This window comes from Bos indicus x Bos taurus, chromosome 19 (genome assembly GCF_003369695.1).
Source record: "Bos indicus x Bos taurus breed Angus x Brahman F1 hybrid chromosome 19, Bos_hybrid_MaternalHap_v2.0, whole genome shotgun sequence".
NCBI classification, from domain to species: domain Eukaryota; kingdom Metazoa; phylum Chordata; class Mammalia; order Artiodactyla; family Bovidae; genus Bos; species Bos indicus x Bos taurus.
Window position 1 is genome coordinate 7,270,908 of NC_040094.1, and position 26,707 is coordinate 7,297,614.

General features: G+C 44.4%; 1 protein-coding gene across 2 annotated transcripts; it reads left to right on the top strand.

Annotated features, from left to right (window-relative positions):
- Window positions 1–1,503: 1,503 nt before the first annotated feature.
- Window positions 1,504–26,422, top strand: LOC113878492 (phosphatidylcholine transfer protein). 2 transcript variants are annotated; one of them, XM_027519636.1, is made up of 6 exons: window positions 1,505–1,775; window positions 16,928–17,045; window positions 19,934–20,013; window positions 22,932–23,103; window positions 23,973–24,040; window positions 25,145–26,422. In XM_027519636.1, the coding sequence occupies exons 1-6, from the start codon at window positions 1,635–1,637 to the stop codon at window positions 25,205–25,207; spliced, it is 642 nt and encodes a 213-aa protein (XP_027375437.1). In that variant the 5' UTR covers window positions 1,505–1,634; the 3' UTR covers window positions 25,208–26,422. The 2 variants fall into 2 exon arrangements, with proteins under 2 accessions (XP_027375438.1, XP_027375437.1); XM_027519637.1 differs by lacking the exon at window positions 23,973–24,040 and having other exon boundaries at window positions 1,504–1,775.
- Window positions 26,423–26,707: the final 285 nt, after the last annotated feature.

Genomic DNA, 26,707 nt, shown 5'->3' on the forward strand with positions numbered 1-26,707 from the left:
AGTCCTGGAGAAAAACAGGTCTTTCTGGACCCCTTTCCAAGTCTTTTTCAGACTTTTGCCACAAAATAGAAATTATTTTATAATATGATTCTTTCCTTCATTATCTGTAATAAAATAAATATTGTTGTAAATCTCAGTATACTCAAATATATACACATTCACCTTCTAAATTTAGTAGATAAGCACACTTTTAAACACGTGTAATAAATACAATTTAAACTTCCTACCTTATATCTTTCATAACACTATTTATACCCTCATGGTTGTCTTCATTAACCAATTGGTATAAAATATAAAGGTGGAGCCTCATCAACACCCACCTTAAAAATAGAATTCCTTGACAATATATGAAAATACTTCATAGTCAATGGCTTTTTAAGAAATTCCTTTTTCAAAACAATTGAAATTTAGTCTAAATATCTTTTAAAATAAAACAACTAAACTTAAAAGGCATTATCAAAACAGTAGTCTCTGATTTTTCATGCATTTTGTGTCAGGAACTACCACATCCCTCTTTCCATCCTCATGAAACAGAACAGAACCAGCATTGAATTGAATAAAGGTGTAATTCATTTATTCTGCCAAGTCTCATTTTATTTCTCTTCTTAGAAATGGGTATAAATGTAGAGTTTGCCATCAACTTCCAAGTTTTCCTTTCAAGTATAGAAAGAGAAATATTTCAGTAAGGCAAGTGGAAATTTTTATAAACATTTACTTTGATAGGCACTGTGCAAACATGTTCTATGTTTATCTTATGTGGTCACCTCCTCAGTTCTAACTGGTGTCACTATTTTACCCCATTTTACAGATTACGAAAGGGTTGCGAGTTTTCTGGCATCCATGCGGTGTTATCTGATTTGACATTTAAACTGTCCACTTTATCCAAACCAAAGTACAATGTGGCGGTAAGAAATATAGTAAAACAAAGGGACTTGAGGGAACAAAAACGTCTTTGAGTTACAAAAGATCTAAATTATACAAGCAGCAGAAGTCTTGGATGGACACCGTGATACCTTTTGAGATCATCTTTCACCCTCCCGGTGGTGGCACTGTACTATTATGGAAAAGGGTTCTTAATCTTTTTTGTACCATGGACCCCTAATTTAGCCTTCTGGGGAATCCCATGGACCTCTTCTCAGAACAATGTTTTAAAGTGCATAACAGAGCAAATGGAACATGGCTGTAGCATCTGACCCCTGAGATTTTCAAGCATTTCCACTCTGTCCATCTCACCTCCCACTTGTACTCAACTGCTCTGAGACCTTCCCTAACCTTTTTAGAGAAAGTAAAGGAGGGACATGCAAGCAATTTGGAAATTATGCAATTTGTCTGTTGAAAGCCTCCCCATTTCCTAAGCCCTCCACCTTTATGCAGATTAAGTCCGATCTTTCTCTAGTTCTATTTGCTGTGCGTTCCCGCGCAGCCCTGGGTCCGCCCAATCCTCCAGGCCGACCCCTGGAGGCCCTGCCCCTATAGGCCCCGCCCCGAAGCTCCCGAGGCCCCGCCCCCAGCCGCGTCCCCGTCCCTGTCCGGTCCCTGCCAGTCGCTCTGGGCCACTCTCTCGTCCCGCCTCCGAACACGATCCCTGCCTGTCCCCTCTCCCTTCCGGGCCCCGGGGCCGCCGCTGCGGAAGGATGGATCCTGGGGCCGGCGCCTTCTCGGAGGAGCAGTTCCGGGAGGCCTGCGCAGAGCTCCAGCGGCCCGCACTCTCCGGGGCCGCCTGGGAGCTGCTGGTGGAGACCCAGGGCATCAGCGTCTACCGGCTGCTGGACCAGGTAGCTGTCCGCCCCCCAGAGGACCGCCGGGCGGCCGTCTGCGGGGGGCAGGGTGGGGGGTGCTCCCGGGGGGCGGGGGTGGGGGGACCGGACAGGGAAAGTGTTTTGTTACAAGTTGATGACAGCGTGAAAACGTGGGTCAGCGGATTCTTGCTTAGCCCCACCCACTTGCCTGCAAGGGACGTGAGCCTCTCTCCCGGGTGGGTGCCAGTGGTATCTGTGTGGCGGGGAGTATGTTAAGATTGAATCCAGGAAGAAAAGCGACTGGGCTCTTCAGAGAGTCATGTTCAGGGTGGTATGTGTGGTGTGAGGAATGTTGCTGAGAAGGGACCTACCGTCGACTCTAGTCATTTCACTAACTTGCTCCCTGGAGAGCTGCCCCATTGCTTGTAAATTGCACCGAATAGCTTTAACCTGAGAAAAAGTCTGGGGAAAAGTTGAAGGGTAGGAGGAATGGAGTTGCGGGTGTGGCGGCAGGACTTTGGAACCAGGTAACCGGCCAGGTGGAATGATGGCCTGTCATGGGTTGCTCTGTGTGCTAGCTGCTGCGTGGTAACTAGCTTAAAAGTCGCCTTTAGGCAAGGGAAGTGAAGTGCCGGTTTCCTGGCAGAGACCAGAGTATGAAACTGTTAGAGTAGGGAGGAACTCTGAGTCTCTGTGTCCCACCTCACTGGATACAACAGGATGAGCAGGAAGCTCAGTGTAGAGCAGGAAGAATTAATTTCTGAGTGTCGTTTAAGCATTTACCTGGCTGCAAAAATGGACATGTTTTCAGAAAAACTCCTTTGATCTTCTGGATAAAATTGTTTCATTTTCCGCACCGGCCACTTCCAGGCATTTGCCAAATGTTGGCAATTCACTGCTCAGATGTATCTGATGTCTGGCCCCTTCCCCTTCCCTTTATTCCCTGACCCCTGTCACTCTGAGTGCAACCTCTTCCCTAGAATTGCAGTGATCTTCTGACTCGCTTCTTGGCCTTCCACCCTTTCCCTTCCATCTTGCACACCTGAAATCAAGCACCTGAAAAAGATTGTGATCTTATCATGCCCCTTCCAATGGCCCTGTTGATTACGTAAAAAATAAAACCTACAGTAATAGCCTACTCATTGCATGCTGTCTTATGCTCCAGGCAGGGTTAAGTGCTCTGCGGCACTGACTTAGTCCTCACATCGGTGCCATGTTGTCAGGCACTATATGGACTATCACCTTATTACCAATTTGGAAATGGATATATGGAAAGATTAAATTGATGGCTCAAGACTCACTCAGGGGTTTGAACTCAGCTTTCTAGCTCCAGACCTACGCTATGATACACTCCTCCACTGACTCTGAGAGGGCAAGTATGCCAGGTGGGCTGTGCTCGGGGGACTAGGCTGTTCCAGGGCCCATGGCTCCTCCACACCGGTCCTGTCCTCCTGTCAGCCCTGACCACTCCCCTCACGTCCCCTGAAGGGCTGTGCCTTTTATCCCACAGCAGCAGCTGCCTGAGCTGAGGCAGAATGTCTGGCTTTGTATTGTTTCCATTGTGTATTGACATGGAGCAGGGCCCACCTTCCTCCTGGGGGGAGGATGGGTATTCAGAACTGTTCCTATCCCTCTGAACCATGATATAAGTCTTATTTCCACCTGTTCTGGGCATGAGGGCAGTTGTAGTACATTGATGTAAGCTACAAGTCTTTCCAGAGAGCTCCCGTAAGTTGGAGGCCATAGGCGTGGCCTTGAGCCCCAGCAGCTAGGCTGGGGCCACTGCCCATGGCCACTGTGATCTGCACGTGCATTCAGTGTCTAGGGACCCTGCTGTGTCAGGTGTGAGCCCTTTCCTAGAGCCTTAGTTGCACATCCAGTGTTATTTGCTGCCTGACCCATTTTGCTAGAGCCGCATTTTCTTTCCAGGTTGACTCCCATCCTTTACTTTTCTCCTGGAAGAGAATTCCCTTGAATCCATCAGTTAGTAAATCTTGTCTTCTGAATGCCACTCCACGTCCAGTGAATTCGGCTTGTCCTACCCTGCCTAGACCTGCACTTATCTCCCCTAACACCCTGTGCCCTCTTCTGTCTGGTGATCCAGTGTGGTTTCATCCACCATGCATGCTGTTGATATTATGTGACTCTGTTTCCTCTTCCCCACACTTTCCTGCCTAGAGCCATTGTGCATATGGCCTTGGGTCCCCAGGTCCCTGACTGGAGGTCCAACCAGAAAATCCTGGCCCCTCTGTTAATGTTCACCTTGGTTTACATACCAGACTATTGCCCAGGTCATTCCAGGTCAGGTTTTTCATTGCAATTGTTATCATCTGGCTTTTTCAATTCTTCCGACTGGTGTACAGAGTGGACTTGTTTGGGGCCCTTTAATGTTAGGGGACTAGCAGAGGGTCTTATTGAACCACCTGACTTTTGATGGAGTTGCATTAAGACCTTTCCTTCAGTCCCATAAAGAGACACATTATTCATCTTATTTCTTAATAACCATCTACAGATTTCCACCCTGCTGGAATGAGTCCCTTGCTTCTTCCTGTCTCTTCCTATTTCTTGTTAATGTGAAACCCATGAGCAGAAGGTGAGACAGATAATCTGATAAGGCTTCTTGAAATGCTTGATTTTGTTTCAGTAAGGTTACGTTTGGTACCCATACAAAAATAACCCTTTTCATCAAAGTTCTTGCTAAATCTTTGTTGAGTAAGGGACATGTTCAATGGATGAATGTCCTGATTATGGTAAAGGCAGTCCATCATGGTTTGCATACAAAGCATATTAGCTGTTTCATCAGGGGTGTACCATTTGGAATTTATGGAATAAGAAGAATCAGACAGGCCCCCTTCTCAGACTTTTCAGTGACTTTTATCCAGTTGAACCTGGATGGCTGTTCCACAGGGAATAACCTGCTGTGAGTCTGAATCAGGGAGGTGTGATCATGATCTAAAAATGATGCTCTAACAAAGTTACCATCACATGATTTGAAAAGACTGACATAAGCATAGAGCTACTTGAAAGAGTTTGCAGTATGACAGATAAATTGTATTTTAAACTAAAAAAGATTGTGGCTTCTTTTTAGTAGACATGAAGAATTCTGAATCTTGTTCTTGACAAATGGCTACTTTTGATACTTTTCCATTTTCTCTTTTCCTGTTAAATCACAGAATTTTAGATTTAGAAAGTCTCTTTGCAACCATTCTGTCCAATTCCCATCACCCTTTCTTTTTTCTTTCTTCCTGCTTTCTTTGCCTACTCTGTTTCCTTGTTCTCACCTTCTTTTTCTCTCCCCAAGTGTAGTGCTAACTTATCTTTACATGGCCCCTTAATATACAAAATGCTATTACACGTAAGTTTTCATTTATCCCTCTCAACAAATATAGAAGATAGGTAGAGACAGGTTTATTTTTCTATTTTATGGATGGCAGTAAGACCCAGAGTGAGCCACACAAGCCCTCATAGCTAGTAATTAGACACGAACCAGTGTACTTGGATAAACTCAGTACCAAATAGCTTGCTTCAATTCAGAACTACATTCTTTTTCTCCAAGCTAAGCAAAGCTAAACCAGTCAATTCTAAAGGAAATCAGTCCTGAATATTCACTGGGGGAACTGATGCTGATGCTGAAATTCCAATACTTTGGCCACCTGATATGAAGAACTGACTCAATGGAAAAGACCCTGATGCTGGGAAAGATTGAAGGAGGGAGGAGAAAGGGACAACAGAGGATGAGATGGTTGGATGGCATCACCGACTCGATGCACGTGAGTTTGAGTAAGCTCCGGGAGCTAGTGATGGACAGGGAGGCCTGGCGTGCTGCAGTACATGGGGTCGCAAAGACTGAACTGACATGAAAGCCAAGCTAGGGCAACACTGCTGTGTGCTATGCTAGTCTATGTGGTGCTGTGGAAAAGAGCATGGATTTTGGAGGCAGACAGTGTTGAGTTGCAGTCTCTGTTCTGTTCCGCTGTCATTCATTTATTCAGGAGATGTTCACTGCTTGCCTCCCGTGTGGTAGTGCCCTGACAGACACTGGGCAGAAGCAGGGAGCAGGCAGTTGGAGCTGCTGGTTCAGTGAATGAGCTTCTTAAACAATAAACAGTACTCACTGATGATAATAAACATAGTATATAATGAAATGGCAGCTGAAAAATGCTACAGAAACAGTAAAGTGGGATGAAGGGATACAGAGATGTTATGGTGGAGGTGGGGATATGCAGGTGTGCTTTAGATACAGGGAATCTGGAAAAACCCTCTTCCAGAAGTTAACAATTGAGTGGAGATATAAATGAAAGAAGAGATTGCGCCCTGCCAATATCAGAGGAGAAATGGACCAGAGAGTGTTCCTCAAAGCTCAAGAGCTGCCTGGGGAGCTCTCAGGTCACCTCTCAGCCCTATTGGAGCCCCATCGTGAACAGAGTTGAAGTGGAGCTTGGATGGTCCTTTTGAGAAGTTCCCCTTTCGTCTAGAGGCTGATTATTCTGTCCTGTCTACTTTGGTGTGTTTGAAATGCTTCAAAATAAAATATGTTTTTGTTGCTTCTTTTTGTTTTTTCATGTGAAAGCTTCCCAAGAAATTTTAATGAGCATGCTGTGTTATAAACCATTGCAGTAGAGGGAACGCTGAGTGCTAAGTTCCAGAGCCAGGCTGACCTTCCCTCCTTTTCCAGGAGGGGCCAGAAGGACGCAGGACCAGGGTGAACCTGGTGTTGGAGAGTGGCCAGGAGTCAGGGCCCGCTTACTACTTGGGAGATATTGACAGCTGCTATTTCATTTTAAAATCTCAGCTTCCTCATTTGCAAAACAAGTATAATTCTTGCTTTTTAGGATCATTGGCTTCTGACAAACATTGAACGAAATGATCCATGGCAGTGATTCTTGACCTTGAGCATACACTAGACTCATCTGCAAAGCCTGTTAACATTCATCTGCAAAGCCTGTTAACATTCATCTGCAAAGCCTGTTAAAATTCACAGTTAATATCCTACTCCATTTCAGATTCAGTGGATCTGGGTGGGACTTGAGAGTTGGCTTTACATTTCTTTACTTCTCCTCCTTCTTCTTTTTAACATTTTATTTTTACCGAATGCCAGGTGATACTGAAGCTCCATGGATTATACTTTGTGAACCACTGAAGTAAGGGGAGCTTCTCACATGGTGCTCAAGTTGCACCACCCCACGTGGTGGCACCGGGAGGCAGGAGAGGGAAGAGTGAAAAGGAAGAATATCTTAAGGTGAAAGTAACGTCCACTTGAAGACCAACTCTTCCTGGTTTTTCAATTAGTGGCCACTTGGGAGTGGATGTGGTCCACTGAACAGCAGGGAGAAGGTTCCCTGGGAGAGAAGGGTTGTGGGTCACTTGCAAAAGCTTTCCCAGAGATCTGCAGTCAGGTCTCCCTGGAGCTTTAGGCTGGATTCTATGCCAGTAGACACTGTGACCTGCCTGTAGATGGTGTGAAACTGGCATGCAGAGCTCACATCATTGATTTAGACCAAGAAAATGTTGGTCTGGAGAGATCTGACTGAGGGCTTGACTTCTTACGATTTGAAACCAAGTGTCTGGCACTGTGTGAAGCGGCTGCCTTTGTCCTTACAAAGGTCTTCTCATCAGTGAGTTTGGTCAAGAGAAGACAGTACTTTCCCGGGGACTGTTCTTTCCTGTGCTGTTGCCCTACTGAACTACTGAGAGCCTGGCCTTACTGGAAAACTAGGTTCAGCCGTGCTGCATCGAGAGATAGCTTGGCCTTTTGGAAGGAAGCAGAAAGTAAACTGCCAGGGAAACAGATATGCCTCAGTGGTGAGAAGCTTCACTCTGATTTCCCAGATGGGATCATAATCCAACTTGCATCATGGACCTCTTCACTTCTGGGTGACAGGACTCTTCTCCCTTTTCCCATCCTTCTCCCATCCTTTTCCCAGGTACCAACATGACTGATGGAGCAGTTGATGCATTCAGGACACTTGTGAAGCCATATTTACTAGTAGGTAGGACCACCGTGGCTAAAGCTGAGCAGCATGTGCAGCCTTCCTCTACTTGCTGCCACTGGTGCAGGTCTGCTCGCTCTCTCTGTCTCTCTCTGTCTCTCTCCTGCCCCATCGCCCCTCAGTGTAACTGGATAGATAATGTTGGAGCCTCATCTCTCTCTCTTCTCACTTCTCTCAGGATGAGCTAGTGGTTTGAGGCAGCATGAAGATGCTGACTGATCGCAAGGTGCTGGTCCAAGATTTGAAGGCATGCCTTAGCAGGGAGTGGGGAGCAGGATCCCCCATGCCTGTCTGCGGGTGTAAGTCAGACTTTGTATTGCACAGCTGGTTTGGGGCTCTTTGAATACACCCTAGTAAGAAGAAACCTCCAAAATACTGCTTCATGACCCATTCAAGCAGTGTTTCAGAACTTACTGTGTGCCTGCATTTTGGTGATGCCTGACGTATTCATCAGACAGAAAGTTCATACCTTCCAGAAACTTCAAGACAATAAAACAGGCACCTTTTATGCAATGTCTACCTGAGTTCCTGACCTATAGCATATGTTTTTCTCCCTGAAAAGCTTCTTTTAACATTTCTTCCAGAGCCAAGTCTGCTGCTGATGAATTCCCTGTTTTTGTTTGTCTGAAAAAGTTTGTATTTCTTATTCACTTTTGAAGGACAGTTTCACTGGATATAGAATTCTAGGTCAGTGATTTATTTTATTAAAAATATTATATATTTCACCCTACCCCCCTTTTTTTTTGCAGTGTGGTTTCTGATGAGATATCTGCTATAATTATCATCTGTATTCCTCTAAGTAAAGTGATCGCTCATTGCTTCCTGCCAACTTCTTTTAAGATTTTCTTTTTCTCTTTGGTTTTCTGAGTTTGAATATGTTTTGTTTAAGAGTGTTGTTGCTTATCCTGTATGGTGTGCTCAAGATCAGCAGATTTACTTTGAAGAGTGGTCTGAGCTTAAATGGTAAACCCACATGTGATTTAAAATAAAATATAACATATTTGGGGTTTATAATGCAAAGATTCCTCTCTTGCATGTGGAATAGCAGTATGACTCTAGTAATCCAGAGCTTTTCTGGACTGTTTGTTTTTAGAAGTGGTGGCAGCAATGGTCTAAAGCAGGGATTGCAAATTTTTTTTTTCTGTAAAGAGCCAAATAGAAACTACTTTAGGCTTTATAGACTAAAAGGCTGTATATTTCCTTACATAACCACTTTGAAATCTAAAAACTATTGTTAGCTTGTGGACTGTGAAAAATATCATGGTAGATTCAGCAACTCCTGGTCTAAAATATAGTTCTGATTCTTATTTGCTCTGAGGTTTTGGTATTTATGAACCTAGGGCCCTAGCTGAGTCTCAGCTTCCTCATCTGTAAGCTGGAGATAATTCCTTTTCTGCCAGAGTTGTGCCAGGGATCCAATGAGAGGATACATTTTAAGCCCCTAGTAAATTAAATGGTGTTTGCTGTGAGTAGGGTGATCTAAGTTCTACTCTACCCTTCAAGACCTGCATTACGCTTGTCCTGGTGAAACATATGACAACGCTCTTTCACTCAGTACTGTCCACTAGAATGGTCAATCACATGGTCACCTTGGCCACAGCTCTGTCTACTCTGATGGCTTGTCATTTCTCTAATAATATGTTGGAGGAGGCCAGTGACGCTTGGAGGCGGGATCACAGGCTGTGAACTCTGCCATCACATTGCTGGCTTCAGGTCTAGGTTCTTTTGCAACCAATGAGCTTCAGGTCAAGCTTGTTACTTGTGTGACCTTGAGTGAGTTTCCTAATTCTTCTAATGTTAACAGCTGTATTTCTTGAGGTATCATTTAAGTACCCCAAAATTTACTCATTTTAAGTGTATAGTTCACTAATTTTTAGTAAGTTTATGGAGTCACACATCCTTCCCCGAGTCTAATTTTCGAATATTTGTGTCATCCCCAAAGAAACCTGTTCCCCATTTGCAGTCATCCCCTGTTCCCATTCCCAGTCTTAGACAGCCACCAAGCTACTTGGTGTCTCTGCAGATTTGCATTTTTCTGGGTAGTCTGGGGCAGGAACACTGGGTTAGGGACTGGAAGGAAAGTTTCCCATCCAGGTTTTGTCAGCAGGAGTCATCAGCTGCCTTTTGATGCGTTGCTGTCATTTTTTACATAAGGATCTAAGACTCCTTCCAGCTCTGAGAGCCTGTGCCGTCTTTACTGACATTCTTAGCTTGTCGTTTGGAGCAGTGGCTTGGAGCAAGTGTGCAGAGAGAGTAGAGGCATATTAGGAGCCGTCGTGGGGAGAAGAAGGGGACGGTGTCCTCCTCTCTCTGGCTGTCCCCAGAGCTAACTGTAGAACTCGAGCAAGTATGTCACCTCTCTGAGCTTCATGTCCTAGGGACATGACACCAGTGTCCCTGTTGATACCACAGGGCTCTGTTGAGATTACACAAGATAGTGAACCTAAAACTGGAACCTGCACTGTGTTTAGAGAAATGAATGTTCATATTATTGAAAGAGTTAGGTCAGAGTGATTGGACAGCTTCCAGCGCAGAATGCATGGCAGCTGTAGTGACACTGACAGATCACCAAGGCAAATCCATTCCAAGCTGAAAAGCCAAGTGTAAACCTTGCCTGACTGTTTTCTCAGGCCCAAGAATATAGTGGGCCCATGGTGGTTGTTGCTGTTTTTTTTTTTTTTTTCCTGTGGTACATAGTAGAAGGAGGTGGAACTTTCTGTAATAGAGTGTGTGAAGTTTCAGATTTCTATGCAGAATTAAATATGCTGCAGTTTAATGTCCATTAATTGTGTCCATTATCTCTTATTTCTCTTTCTTAACTATTCGTTTCAGTGATGGTTATGTATTTTTGTACTATTTTAATGAATTACATAGTGTACTATTTTGTACTGTTTTAATGAATTACATAGTCTTACATGTTTGGAAATGTTCAGAAGTCTGATCAGTACTGTTTTGTCAGTCTACTTTAATGTCAAATAAGAAGCAAACCTGGACTTAGAGTTGGAGGACATTGTATTAGGAAGAATACTTTGACCGTAAGATCTGTGAGTTTCTCAGGAGAGAGGCAGAAAGGTCTTTTTTTTTTTTTAACAGAGACAGAGGAGTCAGCAAGACTGGAGCTGCATGTGGGGAAGTGAGGTGAAGGTGGTCTGCTAGAGAATAGAACAGAATATCTTACCTTGAGGCCAGTTCATTCTCAGCAGGGCTGGATGCTGCCTAGACTGAGGCTGGGCCAAAATTTAGAGTCTGGAGGAAGGAGATGCTTAACTAGTTTGGTTAGCAAGTATTTTGTGCCTATTGATCCTTGGAATTAGTAGCTTAGCATTTGTGGGACGGTCAAAGGGAATTTAGAAGTGTTGTGTCTGGCCTTGTGATAGGTAAACAAAGGGCATGTGTGTGTGTGTGTAAAAGTGATTCTTTTGCGATAAGATGTTTTTTGAAACACAAAGCATGGGAGAGTTTCTTAATCTCTGTTGTTTTTCAGGATCACAGAGCTCAAATAAAATTCTCAATCAGAACCACTTGTAATAAGTAGGATTGCTTTTAGCTGCAAGTAACAGACAACTGGATTAACAAAGTCTTAAACAAGTGAAAAGTGAAAGTGAAAGTTACTCAGTTGTGTCCGACTCTTTAGACCCCCTGAACTATACAGTCGTGGAATTCTCCAGGCCAGAATACTCCAGATCCCCTTCTCCAGGGGATCTTCCCAATCCAGGGATTGAACCCAGGTCTCCTGAATTGCAGGCAGATTCTCTACCAGCTGAGTCACCAGGGAAGTCCCCAAAGAGGGGTTTATATTTCTCACTTAGAGGCAACCCACTCCAGTGTTCTTGCCTGGAGAATCCCAGGGACGGGGGAGCCTGGTGGGCTGCCATCTATGGGGTCGCACAGAGTCGGACACGACTGAAGCGACTTAGCAGCAGCAGCAGCAGCAAGTAGTCCAGACGTTAGCAGTTGCTGGCGTTGAATCAGTTGATCAGCAATGTCAGTAAAACTCTGAATATTTTCACTGTGCTTTCTCATTTTTATTGTTTGAACTGTGGTGTTGGAGAAGACTCTTGAGAGTCCCTTGGACTGCAAGGAGATCCAACCAGTCCATTCTGGGAGATCAGCCCTGGGATTTCTTTGGAAGGAATGATGCTAAAGCTGAAACTCTAGTACTTTGGCCACCTCATGCAAAGAGTTGACTCATTGGAAAAGACTCTGATGCTGGGAGCGATTGGGGGCAGGAGGAGAAGGGGATGACAGAGGATGAGATGGCTGGATGGCATCACTGACTCGATGGACGTGAGTCTGAGTGAACTCCGGGAGTTGGTGATGGACAGGGAGGCCTGGCGTGCTGTGATTCATGGGGTTGCAAAGAGTCGGACATGACTGAGCGACCGAACTGAACTGAACTGAATCACTAAATAGCTACTTCAGCTCTAGACATCATACCCATATTCAAAAGAAGAAGGTATTGTCTTATGGCTGCCTCTACTTATAGAAGAGATCAGCTGTGCAATTTTCTTAGTAAGAAAGAGAGTATATGCTATAATGAATATCCTGTTTCTTCTGGGAATTATATTCTACACATGATATTAACTGATTATCTACCACTGAATAATTCTTTTACCACCTGTAGTGTAGGAAATTACAGTATCCTGTAATCAGTGGGTCATTAGAAAAGTATGTTGTTTTTCAGTTGTTCAGTTGTGTCCAACTCTTTGTGACCCCATGGACTGCAGCATGCCAGGCTTTCCTGTCCTTCACTGTCTTCCAAAGTTTGCTTAAACTCATGTCCATTGAGTCGAGCATGCCATCCAACCATCTCATCCTCTGTCTCCCCCTTCTCCTCCTGCCCTCAACCTCCCAACATCAGGGTCTTAAAAAAAAGTGGATATTTGTATAACTAGTTCACTTTGCTGTACAGCAGAAACTAACCCAACAGTGTAAATCATCTATACTGCAATTAAAAGTAATGTAAAAAAGAAAAGCATGCATTGCATTTTACTTTGGATAAAGAAATTGAGCCATTCTTAGAAGTGTTTTTCTGGAGGACCTTCAGGAAAAGCCAAGCACCTCTTGCATAAACTTGTTTAGAGTCATTCATTGAAATCTTAGAACATTTCAAAACATATCTGCAAAAAATTTTGCACCAGATTTATATCTTTAGTTTGAAAGAGAATTACACATCAGTACATTGCCAAAATAAAACTAAGATTTATGCTTCCTTCTACTAAATTATTTGTACAAACAGTGGTACCCAGTCCTGGTGAGATGCTTCTTTGCTACCAGTGAGAGTATAAATAGGTAAAATTCTTTCTTAAAGATTTATAAAAAGTATAAAGAGCATTAAAATGTTAATGTCATTGACCCTAAAATTTATCTCTGAAGAAGCATTTTGCTTGCTTAATGAAGAAGTTAGAATTATGAACCAGTTTTGTCCATTTGAAATAAGTTTTCCAGCAATGTTCATAATTGTGAAAATATATGGAAACAGAAATAACTTACTGAATAATAAAATTAGCTGTGATCACTCAGTTTCAAAATGATGTAGTTAAAAATAGGAATACAGTCTGTTTATACTATCTTACTCCCATTTTATAACACACAGAAATATTTATTTACTCAAAAAATATGTGAAATATTATCAGTTGGTATTTGAGGATTATGAAGTTACATGTTTTAGTTTTCTTTATTATTTTTGGCATCTTCTAATTTTTCTCAATGAATATGACTTACTTTTATAATCATGAACATTTCATTTTTAAGAGACATCATGAAAATGTGAGTTTGTTTCTTTTGAAACAAACCCCTTCTTTTGAAAGAAATGAGGGGTAAAAATTGCTTTGACCCAGAATTTGAGTGGGGCTACTCTGTGATTGAAAAGAGCATTTTATGGATGGACTAGCAAAGGTGTCACCAAGCACTTTGCTTCTCTGGTGTTCCGGCATTTCTCAGTCCTGCCGTGAAGGGACTGTTTAAAGGCAGTCGTCATAGTAGTTCCTTCTTGGGTATTCACTTAAGTCGCATCACTCTCTTTTTCTCTTTTAGAGAGCTTTCTGTTTTCTGTGGTATTACTGGAGTGAAGTCACTAAGAGCAGAAACTGCATTCAGAAGGAAAGGGAACTAATTCCAGGAAACATTTTGTCTTAATGCATCCAGATAACCAAAGCTAACTCATGGAAGCTAAGAAGATCATTTTTTCCATACATAATTATCCCTTTTGCTCACTGTATAGAAAATCAGTTCAGTTTAGTCACTCAGTCATGTACGACTCTTTGAGACCCCATGGACTGCAGCACACCAGGCCTCCCTGTACATCACCAGCCCTGGAGTTTGCTCAAACTCATGTCCATCAAGTCAACAATGCCAGCCAACCATCTCATCCTCCATCGTCCCCTTCTTCTGCCTTCAGTCTTTCCCAGCATCAGGAGTTTCCCAGAATCTAAGGAGTCAGTTGTTTGCCTCAGGTGGCCAAAGTGTTGGAGCTTCAGCATCAGTCCTTCCAATGAACATTCAGGACTGATTTCCTTGAGGATTAGCTGGTTTGATCTCCTTGCAGTCCAAGGGACTCACAAGAGCCTTCTCCAAGACCACAGTTCAAAAGCACCAATTTTTCGGCACTCAGCCTTCTTTATGGTCCAACTCTTACATCCATACATGACCATTGGAAAAACCATAGCATTGACCAGACAGATTTTTGTCAACAAAGTAATGTCTCTGTTTTTTAATATGCTATCTAGGTTTGTTATAGCTTTTCTTCCAAGGAGCAAGTGTCTTTTAATTGCATGGCTGAAGTCACTATCTACAGTGATTTTGGAGCCCAGGAAAAGAAAGTCTGTCACTGTTTCCATTATTTCCCGTCTATTTGCCATGAAGTGATGGAACCAGATGCCATGATCTTAGGTTTTTGAATGTTGAGTTTTAAACTAGCTTTTTCACACTCCTCTTTCACTTTCATCAAGAGGCTGTTCAGTTCCTCTTTGCTTTCTGCCATAAGGGTGATGTCATCTGCATATCTGAGGTTATTGATATTTCTCTATATAAAGAAAATGTGAAAGTGAAAGTCACTCAGTTGTGTCCGACTCTGCGGCCCTCTGGCGTATACAGTCCATGGAATTCTCCAGGTCAGAATAGTGGAGTGGGTAGCCTTTCCCTTCTCCAGGGGATCCTCTGCATTGTGGGCAGATTCTTTACCAGCTGAGCCACAAGGGAAGCCCATATCAAGAAAATGGGGACACAATATTATTAATATTGGACCCAATATTCATCTTAGACCCAAGATTAATAGTATAGAAAAATGGGGACCCAATATTCCTGCACAGAAGCACATTGTCTCTCTGCCTGTCGGTGCTGATTTAAGTGTGTGTGGGTGTAGATGTGTGTTGTGTATAAACCCTCACTATCTTCCTATGTGCGAGTTTGAGGGGAGAGGGCCCTTCCTGTGGGGCATCCATGGCACAGCACATAGTGGGTAAGGCATACCAGTTTGTCATTGGCTGGTTGGAAACCCTTGGTAGAGCCGCATACTTTTACAGCTGAAACCTTATGAATTAAGTTTTGATTTTACCTTCCATTACCTGCCAGGTACTTTGATGTACATCTGAGATTCCCAGACTGGGGTGTACTTATCCCACCTGAGTCAGGAGACCCTTGAAACCTTGGGATTTTTAGAAAGACTCTCCATGTTGACACCTTGACTTCACATGATTCTCTGGAACAGTGTTTAAAAAGAGAAGTTCACTCATGTTTGGTTAGTCAAAGGATTGCTTTCACACCTGAAAGTACGAGTATGTCTAAAAGTTTCATTTTTGTTTGTTTGCCTTTGCACTGAAATTAATCTGAGCCACTGATTTTATCTTAATAATAGATCCTTTGACAAGGTGGGAGCCAGGAATTGTGAGCTGCCACTGTACGGAGTGAAATGTATAATGTCACCAACTCTAGCCCAGAGCCCTTGCAGAGGAGCTTAACATGAAGAGAAGAGAATCTCTTGTAATTAAGAATATAGAAATGACCTTTTTCTGAATAAAAGGGACTAGTATGATTTAAAGCTAATGTTTCTTTCCCCATTCATTTCTTTTATACATAAATCATTTACAGGAAAAAAAAGCGATTAGTGAAAAATTGTGTCTTGGAATTGGTAAAACAATGTGTTGGGTTTCATTATGCCCGTGGTTATTTAAAATAGTAGGCTGAATCCTGGGTGCTAGCTGCCTATATGATACACCCATGTGGGTATTTATAAGCATCTCCAACTCCACTTGCCCAAGGTAGAGCTCTTGGTTACCCCACAGCCCACAAAGAACCTCCTCTCCCACCTACCTGGTTGCTCAAGAAAGACCCCAAGAATTATCCTCAATTCTTTGCTCTGTCTGTTCCCACAGCCCATCTGTCGGCAGTTCCTACTGATATTACTTCCAAAATGTGTCACTAAATCTCTGGCCTCTCCCCATCACTGTTGTTGCCTCCCTGTCCACTCACCATCATTCCTTTTCTGGACTGCTGCCCTGGTCTTCTGACTTGTCTCCATGCTCCCTCATGATCTATTTTCTACCAAGCAGCATGAATCATCTTTTAAAGGTTGCCCACCCCCATTTAAAGTCATTTCCCTGTTTGAAGTCATGAGTTGGTCTTCCACAGTAGTTAAACTAAAATCTTGGCCCCTTTACCCTGAGTCTCAAAGCCCTTTGGACCCAGGGCTGCTACCTCTCTGGCCTCAGCTGCTACAGCTCTCCCTCATCACAGTGCTCTGGAACCCCTGGCTTTCTGTTCCCTGAGTAAGCCAGCCTGTCAACCTAAGGGCCCTCTCCCAAGCCAGGAATGGGATTTCCTCATCTTCCCGTGCTGAACTCCTTCTAGCATTTAGAACAGACACATTTAGAACAGATAAATTCCTCATGGAGATATTTCCTGAACACCTGGTAAGATAGGAGGTACCGCTAGCTCTGCTCCCCCTGCAGCTCAGGCACCATTTGCCACATAACCCTCTTTTAATTGCCAGGGTAACATATAGCTGTCACCAGCGCCAATGCCAAAGGCTGGATATATAGGACCGATGGGGACAGGCTCCCATCTGCTTTTTCACCATTGTGTCACCAGGACCAAGGGAAAGTGCTCAATAATGGTGTTACAGGAACAGGTGCTTTTCAGATGCTGTATGGTCTTAACATGGCGATCAACAGGTTGTTTCTGCCTGTTCTGTTTTTGTAGCAGACTGGATTGTACGCATATAAGGTCTTTGGTGTTCTGGAGGACTGCTTACCAGATCTGCTTGCAGACGTCTATATGGACTTAGCCTATAGGAAACAGTGGGACCAATATGTTAAAGGTGAGTGACACTCTAATTTAAAAACCAATTAGAAAGTAGAATCCCGTGTTATTTATTCTAGCCATTAGTAAGCAAAAGGTATAACTTTACTATATTTTTCATTTTAAATTTTAGCAAACTCATGTTAAAGTGCTAAGTTAAATATGACTTTGCTGTTCTCAGGGTTTGTTCCTTGCATACTATTAAAGTCACTCTCCAGTTCTCTCTGAGGGCTGTTTTGTTCTTATTTTAAGTTTTGTTGTCATCCCATAAACCTAGGTGATCGTGGAAGGCTTCTTGGAAAAGGTGGTACTGAAGCTTTGTTTTAGAGGTTGAATCAATGTTTTATAAGCAAAAAGATTATATATATATATGTATATACATGTGAGGAGGTGAGGGGCTGAGTGGTTTAAGGGCATTCAAGGCCGAGGAGATGGCATGAGTAAAGTAGAGAAGGCATGAAACAACATAAAATGTTAGAGAACTGTGAGCACTTGGGTGCTGTTGAGTAGTTGGGGAGCAGAATCTGGAACTAGGCTGGAAGGTGGGCCCAGAGCCCCAAGGACCTAAGCTGGCCACCAGGCTAGGGTTCGATTTTTCCCTGGAAGTAATTGAGAGTTATGAGCAGCGATAGATAGAGGATCTTCCTGCCGCTTATAGCGGGGAGTAGTTTCTGCCATCCCAGTCAGTCACAGTGAAATAAATACAGCTAGCCCGGGGGGCCAGAGACCTTGATAGAGCCTTGCTGTGGGCAGGAATCTTGGTTGCAAGAAACAAAAGGTAACAAATGCCAGTGTGAGAAAAGGAAAAAGCTTTTTTTGCTTTGGTTTATGACATTGGAAACAGATGTGTGTCTTGTTCCAGGTCAGCTGCATTCACTACTTCATTTCTCCAGCTTTACTCTGTTTCCTTCTGTGTGGACCACATTATAGGGCAGATTCTTGTGTCATGACAAAGATGCCACCAGAAGAGGCAGGCTTACATTCTAACAAAGTTCATCACCCCAGAGGAATAGGAATTTTCCCACTCATTGCATTCAGAGTCACAGGACAGGCTCTAATTGCCTCAGCATCGATCATGCGCTTATGTACTGGGGACATTTATCATGATTTTGGGTCGCTTAGTGTTATCAAATAGGCTTCCTATGTAGGGGGAATTGTGATGCCCACCTATTCAAGGGTGAAGGCAGGTGTTCCCTGTCCATTTCCCTGGCAGCCATGGCTCAGTCAAGTACTGTGGACATTGGCAGTTTCTGATGTGTGATACTTGGCATCAGATGTCCCCACTGTGGAATAAAGTCCAGAGGCAGCAGTAGTTTGACTTCTCTGGAGTAATCCTGAGGTTCTTCACCTAACTCTAGTCCTAGATCTGTGAGTTACCCAACAGCCTTTATGAAAGCACTTTTGGCCTAAACTTACAGGAGTGGCCAAGTCTTGTCCACATACGCCTTCCCTAAACTATCACCATGGCCATGTCTGGCTCAATTTCCCAGCCCTGTAATTATCACTGAGTCACTTCTGCTTAAACTACATAGTGAAGAGAAAGGTGATGCTCTGAAGGAGAATGAGATGCTGGTACAAGAACAGGGGAGTCAAAGCCAAGCAGGCAAAGCAGCAGATATCCACTCATTCCCTTCCTTTCAAGGGCATCTGCAGCCTCTTGGACCAATGGACTGGCAAGCTCTTTACCCATGGTCTGCTTCTAATAGATTTTGTTATTTCAAAAGCTAAATTAATTAACACATTGCCAAAGTCAGTATCTCCTAAAGGTACTCTTTTGGTTCCTCCAGTGGACTTGGCTTGGCTTCTTCTCTAAATGGTTAATTAGAAGCTTCCCACACAGTTTAGGGGCAGAGTCTGTACACTTCATAGCATTCTTTTACTATCTCCCTCCAATTGCTGATGCTATTTGCATGCAATAGCATGGTGGATTGGTCTCTGTAACTGTGACAGAAAGCAGCATGGGAGATAGGCAAGAAACTTAGAGTTAGCACCCCACACAGTTTAGGGGCAGAGTCTGTACACTTCATAGCATTCTTTTACTATCTCCCTCCAATTGCTGATGCTATTTGCATGCAATAGCATGGTGGATTGGTCCCTGTAACTGTGACAGAAAGCAGCATGGGAGATAGGCAAGAAACTTAGAGTTAGCACAGTTAGGCCACTTCCTAGCTTTTTAGGAAGGACACGGAACTCTCTGGAACCTTCGTTTCTCAACTGAACACACCAGACTGGGTGGCTTAGTCCCAGGACACATGTACTGAGTCAAGAAGTCCAAAGAGGGGAGTAAGGGCACAACAGTGTAACTGTTGGTAATCTAGTGACATCTAGTGGTTCAGTTCAGTTCAGTCGCTCAGCGTGTCCCACTCTGCGACCCCATGGACTGCAGCACGCCAGGCCTCCCTGTCCATCACCAACTCCCGGAGTTTACTCAAACCCGTGTCCATCACGTCGGTGATGCCATGCAACCATCTCATCCTCTGTCGTCCCCTTCTCCTCTTGCCCTCAATCTTTCCCAGCAGGGTCTTTTCAAATCAGTCAGTTTTTCGCATCTGGTGGCCAAAGTATTAGAGTTTCAGCTTCAGCATCTAGTGGTTACCCTGATTTTTAAACCTTAAATTTTAACTCCTAATTTGGTTTCACTGAATTTTGAGACTGTTTGTGCTATATGACGAACAACTTTTGTTGGGTTCTTTTATTTTTATGGCATTTTTATATCTATTAGACTCTGCCTCTTGGCAACACGCTTTCAGTGGTAATGAATCTATCAGACTTTTTCCAGAATTCTGTGCCTTGTGAGTTAGTGTTTTATCATCCCTAAAGGGTCGGCAGCATATCAAAGCTTTTTCTTAATTGAAACCAAAGAGACGTCCAGATTCAGTAACTTCTTTGTCTTGTTTCTTTTCTTAGAACTCTATGAAAAAGAATGCAGTGGAGAAACAGTGGTCTACTGGCAAGTGAAGTACCCTTTTCCCATGTCTAACAGAGATGTATCCTTTCCAGAGGTGCACCGGGACTCAGCTTTCTAAAGTGCTTCTCGCCCTGTGACCGTCACCCAATGGTGGCGTGTCCAGCAGGTGTTGACAGCGTTGTCTTTGAGTCTTGCAGAAGCATCTGCTAAAGCTCTCCCTTCTTGTGTGGCTTTCAGAGATCTCAGAGTGTGACTTCCGGGCCTGATGACATGGAGCATCTTTAACTGGGGTCACAGGAGGGTGGCTTATACTTTTTTGAACCTTTTCTGGGAAGCCCTTGTGCCACAGAATTGGGCATCTGAGAACAACTTTTCACAAAGAGTATTCAGTACATTCCCTCAGTCTATAGAGGAGAAAGCCAGGACCCAGAGAAGTCAGGCAACAGAGGCTGACTTACGTAGCAGCCGACTGAAGGCTGAACTCAGGCGCCACATTTCCAGCTCTCTCCACCTCCCCTCCTTCCCGATTATTGCCTCTGGACACTGTGTGTTATGTTTTGCCCCTTCAGTCTCCTCGATTATGATATGAAGCAGTTGAATAGATGTGGGGAGTTTTAGCTGACACTCCAGGCTTCTGTGAAGCCCCCTTAGGGCCAGGCTAGGAGGGTTTGATGAACATTTGCTGAGTAGACAGATTGGGTGGAATAGGGGTGGGGGTAGGTGTGATTTTGACCTCACTCTTTTCTTCAATCATAGCAGCTGATTGTCTTACACACTAAATTTCCGTAAAGGATCCTTTAAATAAAGGATCTTGGAGATTAAAAAAAAAAAAAAATGGTTGGAAACCACTGAACTGGATGACTGCCAGAATCTTTTCCAGCTGTAACATTCTATAAGCCTGTATACTCCTGAAAAATTGTGCTCTGGAAAGAGAGGGGGCGTGGGGATGTGTGTGGGTATTGTTCCTGTGTGATTGCTGTACCCTGGCTTGGTCACATCACAGACTCCGTAAAGGGTTATTTCTTGGCTAGGTAGTTTGCATACAGGTGGTATGTATTTCAGCCAATTGTGGTTACTTAATCTCTGAGATTTTACGTGGTTTTCTCTCATCCTGCCAAAACTGTGCAGGCTAGGAGCCAACGTCCCCCTCAGACAGGGAAGAGAACAGGCAGAGGGACATTCAGAACCCTGCTCAGCTTCTCGCCAGGGTCTCACCGTTACGGGCAGCAGACACAGGCATGGACCCAGGTCCAGCTGTGTCCAGAGACGGTGATCTGGACCAGAGCAAACCCACCCCTCTGACCTCACAGGACCCTGCTGGGGGCTGTTCTAGGGAGCAGATGCTTGGGGCTCCTTGCAGTTCTGTTGCGTTGTCTTTCCAATGCCACACAAGCCCATGAGTATCTCAGTCTTTGTATCTACAGGGCTGTTCAGGTTTTGAGAACAGAGAACAGTGTAGAAGAAAAGAACATTAGTTTTGGAGGGAAGGCTCCCAGGGTGAGTGTGTGCTCACTCCTGGTTTGCTGTGTGACCTTGGAAAAGGCCCTTCATTTCCCTGGGCTTCAGTGAACGGGTGGTTCTCCAGTCATAGCCTGGGTGCCACACTGGACCTGCCAACTGCTGTAAGAACCCTGTGAAATTTCAGTTAATATATCAAGTTGTTTCTGCAGTGAGTGTCAGGGGATATCTGTCACGTGAAGTGAGCGAGTTGTAGGACAGTATTTGCTGAGGGAAAAATAGAATGCTTGGGAGAGAGGGAACGCAGAGCTAAGGCAACATCATCCCTTCCTGAAAACACGTAAGCACTTTACTTGCTAGGGAATAGCGTGTGGGGGCGACAGACGTCCCGCAGCGTGCCTGAGGAGGGCCAGACCACTGTGGCTGCCGCAGAGACTCTGAGCAGCCTTCCGCCGTGGCCGTGGCTGCTGCAGTAAGTGAAGCTGTATTATACTTTTACTGATTTTTCGGATTATTTTTAAGCTTTAATTCCTTCTACTATGAAGCCTACATTTCCACCATTGGAAAGTCCAATGAAAGTATGAAAGAGCTGAGCCCTCTGCAGCTATGAAAATTTCACCAGGTTTTGAAGCCTCATCTGGGTTCAAATACAGACTCTGTCACATCAGCTGGGCAGTGGGATCTTCTGCAACTTTCTTTACTGCTCTGAGTCTCAATTTCATCATTTATAAGATGGGAATATTTATATTGAATTCACAGTGATGTTCTCAGTTTCAAAGCTGATGCTAAACATAAAGTCCATGATATATGTACGTGATAAGGGCTCAGTAAGTGGTGACTCCGGTTGTTTCTTAAAATTGAATTACCTTCCCTCTAATAGTGCCATAGACATAGTGGCTGGTCTGGGAGTGTTTATTGAGATGAAATGGCTTTGTGATGCTTGGTGAACCAGACCCAGTGAGGCCATCTGCCTACTCATTATTTGGTTATTCATGCGTCTTCCTATGATTGCCAGGTGTAAGCACCCTTGGCTGACCGTCCTCTGTGCCCAGAGGTCAATGATTTGGGGGAGGACAGAGAGCAATGACCCCATTGTCTAGTAAGTGAGATTCTGCTTCAGTCTCTCTCCCATGCTCCCACCAAGCTTATCTGCAGGGCAGTGTTACCCTTTTTTCCTGTAGAGGGAAACCAATAGCAGAAAAGTTGAGTAGCACACCCAGGATGACACAGCTGATAAGTGACCAGTCGTCTGAGATCTCATTGCCTTCTTGGAGAAAGGAGGAGTGGGTTCCCCAGATAATTAAAGTGGCAGGGAACCAATCTCCAGTGGGTAATGCATCCTCTCAAATGACAACACCAGGTGGGAGGAGCCAGACTGTTGTAAGTGGGTAGGCAGACAGGGCAGGACCTGAGCTAACAGAGCAAGGAAGTAGTCACCGAGTGGAGGAGTGGAATCATGTGCCTTTGTTTCTATTGTGGGCTTCCCTTCCGCTTAGCTGAGATGTAGGCCTTGCTGTTGAGCCTTGACTTGCGGTGTAGTATGTTTATGTGCGGCAGCGGCAAGAGCTGGACTTTGAAGGGCAGAAGGTCCACGTGATCCTGGCCCAGAGCACCTCTGAGCCGCAGTTTCCAGAGAAGTCGGGTGTGATCCGGGTGAAGCACTACAAGCAGAGGCTGGCGATCCAGAGCGATGGCAAGAAGGGGAGCAAAGGTAAAAAGGGGGCACGGGTTGGGGTGCCTGCCAGGGCCCGCCGTGTGAAGACTGCACTGACTGCAGGCATGGAAAATGCAGCATGCTTATTCCCTGAGGTCAGAGGCTGGCCACGGGTCAAAAGAAACAAGAGCGAATCAGTGCACCCCCAGAAGCTTGGGTAGACTAGCATGTGGATCAGTTCATTCTTTACTGACTCTTGCATGGTCTAGATGAAATTAGGACACCCAAGGGAATCAGAAAGTTCAAAACTCACTTCGGGAAGGTCCTGTACATACACAAGCTGGACAGGGGTGGGCAGGAGGGCTGGTGGGACCACCTCTGCAAGGCAGCTCCTCCTCAGCAAAAACCCAGGGACTCAGAACCTGTCTGCCTTGAGTTCCAGCCTCAGAAGAGACAGTGGGTGCAGGAGTTCCATGCAGCCACCTGCTGACCTGGAGTGGGTGTGGACTGGAGGCTGAGGCGAAATCTAAATTTAGTTGTGATGTGTGTTAAGATGTACCACTTTGGGCATGTCATCCTACTCTTCTGAATCTTCACTTCATCATTTATAAATGGGGGTTTAATCTTAGCAACTTCTTAGGATTAATATAATTAATGAGAGCCATAATTAAATGAGAAACTGTGTCTAAGTGTATCACTTGCCAGGTGATTAATAAATAGCCACAGAAGGTGCCTTGGCTGTTTTCCACAATGTTTCTATGTAAGTCTCCTGCAAGGCAAGGCAGAGGGGACAGTCTCCTGGAGGCCTGTATAACCTGCATCCTTACTTTCTGGGATGGATATGAAAGTGGAAGGTTTGCAAGGTTTGTATGTATCTTCCTAACAGGTTCCCTCCTGAATTGTTCTCTCTCTCTCTCTCTCTCTAGTTTTCATGTATTACTTCGATAATCCAGGTGGCCAGATTCCGTCCTGGGTCATTAACTGGGCTGCTAAGGTGAGACCTCAGGAAGCACGATGGGTGGTGTGTTTGACAGCTGTTTACTTAGCCTGTGGGGCTGTCAGCTTGAAGAGATGTGCTATCTCAGGCCTCATGATGCTCTTTTATGAAACTGCTTGGTTGATGGACTATGTTAGGTCTGTGGTGGCCAATACCCAGGATAGAGGCTGGGACAAAAGACAAACTTTAGAAGGAATGCCAGCCCCACCTGCTTTGCACCAAGACCCCTCCAGGATCACTTTCCAGAACCTCCCAAACAGTAGCCTGTTCCTTGTAGGAACAAGGGTGCCGGGGACCCTGTATCTGCTCATGGAGGAGTTAGTCTGACCTAGCTCGGGAGACAACCAACCATATTCAAGCCTGGAGAAGTCTCCAGGTTCTTTGTGGTTATTTTGCTTTTCTGTAAGGAGAGGGAACCCCAGTGCTACCCAGGTCATTCGAGACTGCCTAGAACCTAGAATCATACTGACCATTCAGCCTGCTTTGTAAGGTCCTACTTACTGGCGAGAGGGCTCACCAGTTCCCTGGGAGAGTGAAAAGGCTTTGAATCAAACACAAGATGGTTTGAATCTTGGCCCTGCTTCTGACTGTGTGATCTAGGGAAACCATCAATTTCTTCACCCTTAAAAATGGAGACAGATACCCCGCCCTGTAGAGAAGGAGTAAATAGAACAATGTGTGGGGAGTTTCTTAAACAGTGAACAACACTTTAACTAAAGGATGACATACCCACTCTTGCCCCCCAATCCTTACCATTGTCTAATTTTATAAAGCAAGTCTGCTCTTATTTCTTTCCCCTGCCATGCCACTTCCTGTTTTATCTTTCCTTTCAAAAAAATGATTTCTCATAACTATCTTAGCTGTTTATTAGCAAAAGCCAAAATATGTAACAAGGTCTTACAACAGTGGCCCCCGCCTACCCCGTGTCCTGCATCTTCCCTTCTGTCATCATCTGTGGCAACATTCTGTGGAAATCTGCTCAGGGTCCCTATCGTCATATCTATATTCCCAAAGCCATCTTCTTTCACCTTAGCCACATCCTCAAGAATCAGGAGTCATTGCTGTGAGGATATAGAAATGACAGTCTCCTTTCCTTTGCAGAATGGAGTTCCTAACTTCTTGAAAGACATGGTGAAAGCCTGTCAGAACTACAAGAAAACCTAGGGGAGGAAGCTGGGAGCTTTGTGTCCATGGGATGCTGTTCCTTGAAGTGCGACGGCCCCCGATGCTCAGCCTGCCTTTCCCTTTTCTGTGCTCAGAGGCCTGCACACTCTCTAGCACTTTGTCCCCGAGCGTGTTTGCCTGACATCTGCTCCCTTTCCCAGTCTCCCCACCCCGGGACCCACTGCCTTCCTCCACTCTGGAATGTGGGTCAGATTATAGAAACCTTTGTTTCTTTAAACAAAGAAACCTTTGTTTAAACCTTTGTTCTTAAAAAGTGGAATCCTCAGTAGGGAACGCAGTCCTTCCATTGTGCCATTCTAGGGGAAGGCTGGGTGGAGGGCTGACAACCCTGCCTAAGAGGGACTGATCCCAGTCAGCTGGCTCCTTCCCACGTGTGAGTTGTTGCAACCTGCGAGGGTGATTTCCTGCTGAAGTTGCATTGCCTACGGAGCTGACTGTCATCGCTCCAAGACTGGAAGACTCATGTCCATTTGCCTTATGCTTTGCTGACTTGGATTGCCTAATTTGAGATAATCGTCCACTAAGTCCCTGCCCATTCCTAGTTGGGGAGGATCATAGGCTGTTTTGATTTCAAACTATTTTGAAAAACATTGCAGGCCTAACTGCGTAGTATGATAACAATTTTTTTCTCATTATCCATGTTCGGCTTTTTCTTTTTCCCATATGCCCCTGGGGAAGGCTGTCCACACCTCACTAGCTCTGCATTTTACTGGACACTGAGGCATCAAGGCAACTGTAGCAGTTAACAGAAAGCTGCTTTGCACATAATTGAGCTAAAATGTCTTTATATGGAATAAATGAATTTCCATTCTGAAATGTTTGGAGACATTGAAAGGATAAGAGTTCACAGCCAGGGAAAATTTATTAGTGGTGTGGTTGACTCTACACCTTTTTCTCAGGAATTCTATCTAAGTTACCTGCCTCTCCCACCAACCAGAAGACTTCCCTTTTCCTACTTTTTTCTTGGATTTTGGAAGGAAAGTTATTCTGTGGACAAAGGCACAGCCTTATAATCTCAGGGAAACATTTTAATCACTTCTGTATGATGGTAATAAAACTTAATTACAGGGTATAAAAATTCAGGATGTAAAGCCGGATGTGGGAGATTTATTAAAATGGGATACCTCAGACTGTGTCTTTTCTGTCTGGGAAGGGAAGTGCATTGAATACCAAATAAATACAGAATGACTTATACTTGTCTTGTCTGCAGTCTCCTCTCTGTCTTGTTCCCTGCGAATGAGACTGTTAGGTCTCTCTGGTTTGCAAGTGAAATCCGACCTAACTCATAGCCCTGAACATAGAAAGGAATTTTAGGCCCACTTATATGCAAGGCCAGATGTAGCATGGCCTCAGGTAGGGGTTGATACAGGTGCTCAAACCGACGTTGGGAATCAACCCTGTCCTTCTTTAAGGTTTCTTTAATGTTGGGCCGTGTTTGGTGGCAGGATCGCTGCTAACAGAAAATGAAACACCTGCGTC